The sequence below is a fragment of the Dryobates pubescens genome, chromosome 3, assembly GCF_014839835.1.
Source record: "Dryobates pubescens isolate bDryPub1 chromosome 3, bDryPub1.pri, whole genome shotgun sequence".
Lineage (NCBI taxonomy): Eukaryota > Metazoa > Chordata > Aves > Piciformes > Picidae > Dryobates > Dryobates pubescens.
In genome coordinates, this window is record NC_071614.1 from 46331171 (window position 1) to 46342330 (window position 11160).

Genomic DNA, 11160 nt, shown 5'->3' on the forward strand with positions numbered 1-11160 from the left:
TCCACGTGCCCCCTCTCACCTCATCTGAATATTTTAAATGAAGAATCCCTGTCCTGAAAAGGGATGATACAAAGAATGAGAGTTTAATCTCCTGGCTCTGTCCCTTTCAGCATGAGGCAAAGAAATAACAAGACTTTGTGTTCAAGATGGGACACTACCAAACAAAAGGCACAGACATCCACAGCAGTAGCAAATTTCCCTTCAACAATACAACTATTTCATACCTCCAGCCAACACCCCCCCACACCCCCAAGACAGTTCTGTGCAAAGACTGAGCTGTTGAGTTTTTAGAAGCACATATCATCCCCACTCTATAGATCAACAATTCAGATAGCTCAGGAATGACTACTTACAGCGTGGAGGTTTAAGTTTTCCCATGCCCATAGATGACCTCTGCCCATCTTTGCATAAATATATATCCAGACAAGAGAATTCCACATCATGCACCTTATTCCATCAAAGCAATGTCCTAGGCAACAAGGCAGCAGTGACCTTTCCAGAGTCACACCCAATTAGCCACTGTAAACCTGAGCTTGACCAGAAGGCAGGGATTCCAGCTCAAGAAAAAAGGCAGCTTGAAACGAATGGCAAGCTGGCACACTTTACAGAACATCCACAGTCTGATCAGCTCTTAAGACTGAAAGGCAGCATGTCAAATTAAAGCAAAACTACTCCAAGTTAAGCTCCCTCTGGAAAATGCCAAAGAAAGCACCAATGTGCAAGGGCTATTTTGCTCAATGAAGAGACACCACAATTTAGTCTTGATTATCCATTGATACTTCAACTCAGGAGAGCCTGAAATTCATCAGAGACTGAAAAGGGTCTGAAAAGGCAACGCAACCTCTTTTCTGATTATTTAACTGAAATACTACTAGCTCCAGGTAAAGAGAAGGTGTTTAAAGCTCTCTGTGATTATCTTCTTCCCTCCCTTCATTCAGACATCTACCTAAAAAGGTGGTTTTGTACTTCGGCTTCTACAGGTATTCTGCAAGTGAGTGGAACAGAGGAAGATTAAAACATCAGGCTCATTAGTGAAAGGACTGCCTCCTTTTTGAAAGAGGTTGCAACTAGTCCAACCTCTTTCCCTCCTTATCCTTGTGGTTAAACCATGCAAGAGCTTTGCTGAGCATGTGAAACCATGACTAGACAAACGCAGTGGGAAGTTTGCATTCCAAATGCTGCGCCTGCTCCTCTGCCAAACGAGGAGAGCAGGTTAAGCCCAGCAGTGTTCTCATGCTCTACCAGCCATGCACAGCTGTGAAGACCAGTTTGAGAACGGTCCTTGCACCCTGCTTGCATCCTAGGGAAGAAGGCTAGCAGATGGACATGCTCTCAGTAGGCCATGGCAAACTGCCAAGAGTTCTGGCAATCCTTCCTCTCTTCAGCTGGAAGGTGGTGAGATAAGAAGGAAGCTGAGGCATACTTAAAGTGTCCAAGGGCCAGGGAAGAGGAGGGAATCTCTCAGCAGAGCTAAGACTATTCACAAAACCACTTCCTCTAACTACCAGCAGGACTCTAACTTGGGTATCCTCTGTGGCCACATGACAAGTCTCAGTGACACTGATGACAATGATGCATGACAACATCATGTCATGGTCAGTCTGTCAATTTTGACAACAGAATATTGCTTGACAACAGAATATTGCTTCAAAGGCAATGGAGACCACTAGTTTCTCCTGAGTTAATAGGGATGTATTTCAGAAAAGGAGAACTTAACCTTCAACCCATTTGTCAAATGTTAACATTGTTAGGAAGCTCTTCTTTGGACCAGCCTACATGAGGCTAAGGCAATACCCTATAAAGCTATTACTCTCTCTGAAAGCTGTGTAATAAAACAAAGCCTAAGCTGTAACCATCTCACACCTTAGAGCCCATGGCCAAAAGCTAGGCTGAACTTCAAGCAGGTGGCCCCATCAAAAGCCTCATCAGAATATGTCCACATTGTTCTTCAATCATCTTTTGAGTAGTTCCTTCATTGCTGTTAGTGCCAGTAAAAACTTCATTGCCACAGGAAGGTGAAAACATGAAAACAAATTTAACTATTATAGCTTCCAGGAGAGTTTCCCCCACCCCTATTCTGCCTTGGCACAAGCCAGCCCCATAACTGAAGTCAAGACCTTCTCTGTGATACAGCTGCCACCCTCCTGCCAAAAGACGAAGGACACAAAAGTACCGCTATCCAAACTATGCATACGCTTAAGCATCCAGTAAACCAGGCTGATCTCTGATCTGGCAAGCCTGCTGGAATAATGAGTATCCTGTGAATACATAATGTGCTGAAGTTGCCATTGTGTGAAGTCAGTCCACGGTTTGTCTGGGAGCCGAGCAATGCTGAGTCTACTGCTGCTTCCTGTTGCTTGTCCTGTATTAGCATTATTTTTGGAGAGGCCCCATTATGTTCTATAATCCTCACTGCAGTCAGTATGACCATGCTATTGTGCTTGGTTAATATTAGCAGTCAATGCCTCTGTCTGGGTGGCCGGGCTACAATGTATTCCAATCATAAAACTAGCATGCATGAACCCAACAATGTACTGGGACAGAAAGGGGAAGACTTGGGGGTCCTCCCCTCCGTAAAAATAAGATAAAAAATAATAGCATCTCCCTCCTCTTTTTTCTTTCTTTTTAAGCTGATGATTTTAAGTGACCTCAGCTATGAGTGTGCTTCATACAACAATAGTATTTTATTCAGCACCTTATCTCCTTGGAGTAGTTTTCTCACAGAGCCCCACTTGTCAAATTCCAGCAGATAGGCCAAAATGTCAAGGGTTGCTTTCAATCTTCCTCAACAAGCAGATTACCTGCTCTTATCAGTCCCCCTACTGGTATAAAGCATCCTACTGATAATTAAATGCACCAGTTACAAAAAGGTGGCAAGGTTAATAGAGAGAATACCTAGTAGCCAGCCAAGCAAAACAGTCAGGTTCACATAGAACAAGCCTGAACAAGAAGCCTTTCTACTTATTTACCTAAGTGCATAAGAACTGGGTTGAGCTGGTGAAGGGACTAGGGATGTCTGACTATTTACAAACCACCTTAACCACTTCTACCCACATTTTACAGTTTCTTCTGAATATTACAAGAATAACAAGTATAATTTATACTGCTTGGCAGTGACCACAACCATGAGCCCCATAGATGAAGAAATGAACGCAACACTTTCTAGTTTTGAAATCTTTCCCCATGGTAAGGCATATAGGCTACCAGCTGAAATTATTAGAACTGCGTCACAGAATGGCTTAGGTTGGAAAAGACCTTGGAGATCATCTATTCCAACCTCCCTGCTATGGGCAGGGATGCCTCTCAACCAGACTCAGCTGCTCAAGGCTTCATCCAACATGGCCTTGAACACCCCCAGGGAGGAGGCATCCACAGCCTCTCTGGGCAGCCTATTCCAGAGGCTCACCACACATACTGAAGTGCTTCCTCCCAAGATCCAGTCTAAACCTGCTCTCTCTCAGCTTATACCATTCCCCTTTGTTCTATTGCTAGACACCCTTATGAAAAGTCCCTATCCATCAGCAGAAATGCAAAGTCATGTTTAGTTTCAATTTTCAAAACCAATCCTATCATTAGTAGTATTAGCTACACAGAAATACTTTTAAGAACTGTAGCTTAAGGTTTTTGCAGAGCATCAGACTTAAGAGCTGATGTTAGGATAAGTGCGGTATATGAGAGCACAAGCCTCTTGTATGCACATCATCCCACTTAACTAGTTAGGAGCCAACTTCACTACCTTCAGAACCAGCTTGCTTCTATTCCAGCCTTGAGTCTACCATAGAACTGAGTTAACTAGAATTTTAAGCATAAAGCATCAATTTTGTGCAACTCATTTTCAGACAAGCAGACCTCCAGCTGCATAAGCAAGCTGTTTGTGCTGGATGTATGCTGAGGCAGTTTAAGAATTAGCTTCCACTGAAATTAAACTGGAGCAGGCCTTATTTTATTACAAGAACAAAAATTCTGGGAGCAGGCAGGATGAGGATTTATTTTTCAGGCATATTATGGTAGTACAGTCAAATGGATTTACCAGGAGGATGAAGTTCCCAGCTGACTGACACATAAATAACTGTTAAGAACATGTAAGAAGTCCAAAAACTCTGAATGGATTCATTGCTTCTCTGAAGTCCTGGGAAAAAACAGCATTGTACATGATAACTATGCTTCAGATGTCACTTTATATTCTCAGCTCTGTTTTGGATAGTCATCCTAGGCAAAATGTTGCTGTTTCGAGTGCTGAAGATTTATTCTTAAATTATTAGTCAACAATAAATGTCACAGTGTGGACTTGATTAATATGCATTTTGTTAATATAAACATTTCTTCTGATTTGCCCATGCTCCAAGTGACTTAGCAGGTATTCTTGAAGAAAAGTTTGAACAAGGTCTAGCATTTTCTTCTACAAAGTTTTAAAAAGTTAACTGAAGGGAGGAGGGGGGAAAAAAAGAAATCAACATTCCAGCTTTAGTATTCTGACTGTGGCCTACTAGCTTGTTGGGGTTGTGTGTGGTGGTGTTTGTTTGTTTGTTTGTTGTTCTAAGAAGCAGCTGAATGAAGTGGTATTTTTCTCTCTGATCCAAAAGGCTGTTACTTTAGTATCAGCTGCCGATTAGTATTTTGGAAGCCTCTTGTGTCAAGGCAGGGGGGAAAAGGTCATAAAGCTTAAAAAACACTAAAACTCTTTCATTATCTCTTTCTAGCCAGAAAAAACAATGCCTTCTCAGAAAACGTTGTAAGTCTTTGGGAACCAGTAGCAGTAAAGATTTGTTATTAAAAAGGGGAAGCACTAACTATTTTAGAATAAGGTGGAAATAAGATATTTAAAACACTTTTTAATTGTATTAAATGCCAAAGTCATTTAGATGCTGAAGAGAATTTTTTTCCACCTCAGTAGTTTCCTGCTGCATTGGTACAATTTGCCCCAATATTAAATAATTACAAGGATCATAATTTCAGAACAAACAAGACATTTGAAACTGGAGCTATGCATACCAAAAGGAATTGCCAAGTTTGACCACCTCCTTATTCAGTCTTGACAACCCTCTACAAGATTTTTTCCTCTACATAAAAGCAAAGCTTAGCATTAAGCCTTGCTTAGTTAATTCATGCACAGCTCCCTTAAGGTATAGCACACATCACACTTGAGATTCTTTGAGAAAGGCAAGTGATTTATGTTAGAGAAGAGCATGTGTCCACTTTGACAAGTAGAACATGGAAATTATTTTGTTTTGTTTTTCTATATGCTTTCATAAGCCAAGTTTGTCAAGAGTCACTGAAGTCTCTAAATGAATGCAAGAAGCAAGGCTGTGTGGGTTTTAAGTCATCATCACTATTGTTTCAATCTACTGAAGACTGAAGTACTAGCTACTGCAGGGGCAGTTTTCTGATGCACTGGAGCTGCTTTATGCTGGTCTGCTGCCCTGTTTCCTAGCAACTCACTCAAACCTCCCATCTCTCTAATTTATGGTCTACCATCTCCACACCCATTACTCACAGGGGCATGTATCAAAACTGACAAGAGTAAATTGCATAAGTTATTTATAAGACTTGGACACTTAAATCCACATTACAATTACAAGCCAAATTTAACAATACTTTTAAAGCACAAGATTCTCTCTTCCTCTCCTACATGATGAATAAAGGTCTCTAATGCAATTTAACCATCTTTCACAAATGGCCAAAGGGGGCAGCTTGACACAGGAAGAGATTTTACTTTAATTATTTTACTTTTTTTAAGTATTCAAGGCAACAAGATTTCTTATGGTTACTGACTCAGGCTGGAACATCCAAAAAAGCCTCCCTTAGAGAGTAGAACACAAAAAACACCCATGTGCAGAGAGAGGCATGAGTATTTTCAAGTGCAGCAGGATTAACGTCTCAGTTTTGCTGTACTTTTCAGTTGGACATATTCAAAGACAATCCTCATAATAAGCCACCCTGGTAAATGCAGTGCTAGTCTCAAGCTCTTACTCACGTCAACAACGTTTACCCATCTAAAGAAATCTTAGTGAGTTCTAAAATTTCAGCATCAGATTTGAGTTGACTAATTAAGCTTACTACTTTATCTGCAGAGATTCCAAAATGCCTAAATTCATGTACACACAATTTCAGTACAAATAAGAGCTCTGCCACATTAGATGTTCTTTTGTTCAAATGCCATTTGAAAGTTATAATGGCTAGCATAAAACATGTGTCCTGTGGAAGTTAAAGCTGGGAGGCAGGCTTGGTAATTGCAAACAGACTATCATCATGAGCTCAAAAAAGTGTATTTCTTTACGGGAATATGCAAGAATTTACTGCAAAAACTCAGGTCTTTGGATCCACAGTGTCTGAAGCTGTCAAGTTTTACACACTTCAAAGGCTGCGCTAGAGTTTTGCTGCTGCTGCTGCTCAAGGGATTCCAGTGCTCAATTAGATTCAATAGGACAATAGAAGCATTTCTTTTAGTAAGATGCAGACAAGCTTAAGAAACTTCTCCCAGGGTCCCCACCCCCCAAATCCAGCCTCTATCCACAGATTTTACTTTCCAACCCTATGAAAAAAGGAGTTGTTAGATGGAACATGATCAGTTCTGACATCACTTTTATATACATACACATATCTTCAGATTCAAGGCACTCAAATGACTGGAAGTAGGGTAGGGGGCCAGCTTGGGAAAAAAAAAAAAAAATCCTTGATGAAGCTGACTTTTTTGAAAAAAATCTGTAAAACAAGCACTGCAGCCATTGGCAGAGTTACAAATACCTCAGGTTTTCACAAAGCCTTTGTCCCTTTGATGGCATATTTGATAACAGTTTTATCTCATTTCACATTAGGAAAAAATGAGAAAGAAATGAGAAAGGAAGAAAGGAAGGACTTGTACTTCCAACAGAGAAAACTTTTGTTAACTCTGCATTGTACTTTGTAATACTATCTCCTTAAAAACGCAGATTTGGTTTCACCCTTATGCCTCTCCAGCCCTCAGTACTCCAGAAATCACAACTGACAGAGGAAGCAGGTAGGAGGCAGCACAGGACGTTTCAAGAACACATGGCTGCCTGCAGCACTTGGCTGTAGCACTACAAAGTGAATATCTACACTACAACAGGACAAGGAATGCTTTTGGGGTGGGTTTTCCCCCTGCTAAAAGTCCAGGCCCTCCCAACAACCCATCCTTATCTACTAGGAAGGGCCAAGCTTTGGAGAGAGTGGAAAGCGCACGCTTCTACCACTTCCACCTCACCAGCAGTGGTAGCAACAGAGGATAGGAGACAAGCTTCACCCCTCCCCTGTGCATGCATAAGAGCCTTCCTCCCCTCACAAAAATGACCTTAGGCATCTAGGTTAGGATGACTGGATTTTCAAAACTGCTGAGCATCAACATGTCCCAAGGCAGTCAGTGGGAAACTGTCTGCTCAGCGCCTCTGGAGAAGGGAAGGGGGGGGGGGAACAGTTTTGTTTCCTAGGTGATCTCTAAATTTAAGTTTTAGGAGTTCTCATCTTTTATACCATAGCATCCCACAGAGCCACCTCAAAGATACAGACTGTTGTGCATGCATAAAGCCCCCTCCCCAGATCAAACACCCACAGTTTTTGCTTGTCTGCACATGACACTGCTGGGCACAAACCAATGCACTTCTGCCACCCCAGGCCATGGGAAGTCTTGTATGTCCAGAAACCCTATGGCCCTTGAGCCTGCAACTGCACCTGTCCTGGGTGACAGCCGTTGTGGACAGGCAGTCCTCAATCTCTGTGTAGTGAGCAGAGAATTCCTCTGCAGAGCTGCATATATCAAAACCTCTTGAGCACCCCTGAAGAAACAAGTAGCACTAAGATCTAAGCAAGTCTTCTTTACAGAAACAATAACAAAGCAGGTTTCAGCTAATGAAGGAGTCGCCTGTCCTCTATTTCACCACTCTACAAAGCCAAACAGTATTTACTAAAGTGGACAATGTGGGGAAAGGGCCTGGCAAAGAGCCTCACCTCCTCCAGCCATTGACTTTTGCACACAACTAGAAGTCTACGGACCACAGAGGCAAGAAGCCAGGAAAAGGTGTGCTATGGGGAGAAGTAGGTAAGTAGGTGAAACAGACCAAAAGCTAAGACCAGGCTTTTCTCAGTCTTGAGCTTCTGGAGTTCACACGTACCTCAAAACACAGCAAGCTTCCTAGGGAAGTTGGCAACTAGTTCACCAAGGGCAGCTTCCACACCAACATCAAGCAGCATAGCAAGATTTCCCCTTGGGAGATGCAGGAGGACTTCCCAAACATGCTCCAGGGAAGAAGGCCAGCTATGACACACACTTTTCACATGGGATCCCTCTGCAGCCCCTAACTCACTGCTCTTTTGGCTTAAGCCCAAGACTTCACTAGCTGGGGGCAGGAGGAGGGGGTGAAGGGGGAAAAAAAAAAAAAAAAGAGAGATAAAAATATCAAAAACACACCACAAACTTCTGACCTTTTAAATCTCAAGAGACTTATTCACACTGTAAAGTGCAGAGATACTGGGTTTGCTTCCCTGACCCATTTAGATCCCCGTCACTGCACATCTGACTTTCAAATTTAACAGGCTGTGCATTGTGAGCCCCAGGGAACAAAAACACAAATATGACCACATTTTACTCTTTTCTGTGCTGTGGATTCCTGATGCTCTTGCCAAGATGCCTGTACCCTCCCCAGTCCTGGTCCCTTTTCCCCCTGCATGAGAAGTTGGAGCTTGGCTTACTATGGCCATTTCAAATAGGACTTTACAGCTGAAGCAGAGCCAGAGCAGGCCATGCAACTTACCGGCCAGGCAAAGCTGAAAGGAATAACAATCCGGTTCTTTTCATTATTCCGGTTGTACTTTAAATTGAAGGTATTTCCTCCGATGACAGGAGTGGATTTGGATCCAAAGCTGCAAGGACCACCAGCAGTGACCCGCGACTGATACTCCTTCAGGCAAACTTTAAAATAGGTATCACACTCGTCTCTGGTGCATTTTTTATCTCCTGGGTTTCGGGTGCCATCACAACAATTTCCATTTTGCAGTTCACCATTCACATTTTGCATGGATAAGATCTCCAACTCGAATTGTCCCGATGCTAGAGTCACCTGTTAATCCCAAAAGAGAACCGCAGGAGGAAAAAAAAAACAAAAACAAAACACAAGAAAGAGTTACCTCACTCTTTTTCCTCAGACACAACCTGTAACAACTCTGCAAACTGGAGAAAATCGTTTTAGAGTGCTTAAAGAAGCAGCACACCCATATTATTAAAAACAAAACAACCACTCCAAACTCTTCCCTATCAGGCATCCATATGAAAGACTCCTAAATCATCCCAACCAAATAATGTCATTAATACTAAAAAACAACTTTAAGTGACAATTCCAAAACAAACCAACAAACCCCACTGCATGTGTGAGGAAGGCTTCTAACACAGCCAGATACAAAACTAAACCAAGCCGAGAGACATATGCAAGGGCAAACCTAACCGAACGATGCAGCTAAAGCACCCGAGAAACACAACCCCTCAGCCTTTTCCGAGATACAGCTGAGATGGGGAAAACAGCCTCCCGTTCAAGGCTGCCCAGCTGAGATTCAGACCTCGCTCATTAGTCACCCCAAGGGGACCGCAATTAACGCTGGTTTTCAAAAATAAAAGAAAAAAAAAAAGGGGGGGTGGGGGGGAAGCAGAGAGAAATAAAAAAGTGATTTCGAAAAGCAGCAATTTGCAGTAATTGCACTTTTTATTTTTAGGGAATTAAGCCTTGCTGTAAGAACTGTCTCTGCCATCTCCGCAGGAAAGTTAAGCAGCCGTAACTTGTCCGTCGATGGAGAAGCTTTGCAAAAGTGCCTTGTGCACCGCTGCAGGTTTGGGTTCTTTTAAAAGCCACCTCCCGCAACCACTGCGGGAGCCGCGTTTCGCAGAAAAGCGGCAACATTCCTACCACCCGCTCAGCTCGGTGCGCCCTAGAACCCGGTTCAGGCTGGCTTAAGTTTCGCCTTCCCTCCCGCTCCCGAAGGGCTGCGGCTCGGGAGGACGCGCAGTGCCCAGGTTACGTACCTTTGCCCGCAGCCCCAGCAGAGCCAAGAGGACGAGGGAGCACGCCGCCGCGGCTGCCCGCCGGGGCGCACGCATGCCGCCGCCGCGCTGCCCGCCCGCCCGCCTGCAGGCCGCCGCCGCCGCTGCTTGCTCCGGGATGGGACGGGGAGGGCCAGGAGAGAAGGAAAAGGAGGAGGAGGCGCCGCCGCTGCTGGCCGCCGCCACCCCACTCTAATATACCGCGCCGGCCGCGGCGCGCACCCGCGCCGAACAACGCCGCTTTTCAAGCGCTTTCAATAGCGCCCCGGTCTTCAATGCAAAGCAGCCCAGCCTCCTTTTATTCTCCTTATTCTCTCGCCTCCCTCTTTTCTTTCCCTTTTCTTTTCGCTCGCTCTCTCTCTTTTTTTTTTTCCCCTTTAATTATTGCGGTTATTATCCCAATCCTTTTATTTCTTTCAGGCCGCCGGCCACCGCTCAGCGGAGGCGCGGCGAGCCCCGAGCCCCCCGCCCCCCCGAGACACACACGCACGCACACACGCACATGCAGCGCACACACACCGCCCGGGAACCGGCCACCCGTCTGGGAGCCCCGCCGCCGCTCGGCTTCATCTAGCCCACGGCGGCAGGCGGGGAGGCCGCCCGCCCGCGCATGCGTCCATCCATATGCATGAGGGGGGAAAGGAGGCGGGAATGAGGAAGGGGAACGGCAACGGCAGGAGTAGGGGAAGGCAGGTACCGGCAGGAGAGAAGGAGGAGGTGGCGGCGGCGGCGGAGAGGAGGGCAAGCCGGCCGAGGGCGGTGGCTTCTCCTTTTGAGGGAGGTGGCAAGCCCTGGTACCAGGCCGCCCTGAGGGTCGCAGCCTGCTGCACTGCTGTGCCTCTCGGGTAAACTTCGCTCCGCAGGTGTCTCCCGACCTACTGGAGCAGCACAGCCTGATGCAGCCACAGTGATGCGGCCCAGGAACGGTGGACGCTCCAGCAGGCGCGTCCCCTCGGCGGCGCCCGTGGCTGAGGCAGCGTCGTGCGGAGGAGTGGGCTTCTCCCGTCTGCTGTTTACGGATGGGACCTGCGGGTCCTCCCTGCCCGGAAACCGTAGCTTTTGCCTCTGCAGGGCTGGTTGAAGGGTAGAATGAAGCCTTTGAGTTCATTTTGTCAGTG

The 11160-nt window shown here is 45.2% G+C and overlaps 1 protein-coding gene across 1 annotated transcript in view; it reads right to left on the bottom strand.

Annotated features, from left to right (window-relative positions):
• JAG1 (jagged canonical Notch ligand 1) overlaps positions 1-10400 on the bottom strand; it is a 35219-nt gene extending 24819 nt beyond the window's left edge. The window contains exons 1-2 of the mRNA XM_009906915.2: positions 10025-10400; positions 8766-9071 (exon numbers count right to left, since the gene is read on the bottom strand). Coding sequence (XP_009905217.2) covers positions 8766-9071; positions 10025-10099 — 381 coding nt within the window. The 5' untranslated portion in view covers positions 10100-10400. The remainder of the gene's footprint in view (positions 1-8765; positions 9072-10024) is intronic.
• Positions 10401-11160: the final 760 nt, after the last annotated feature.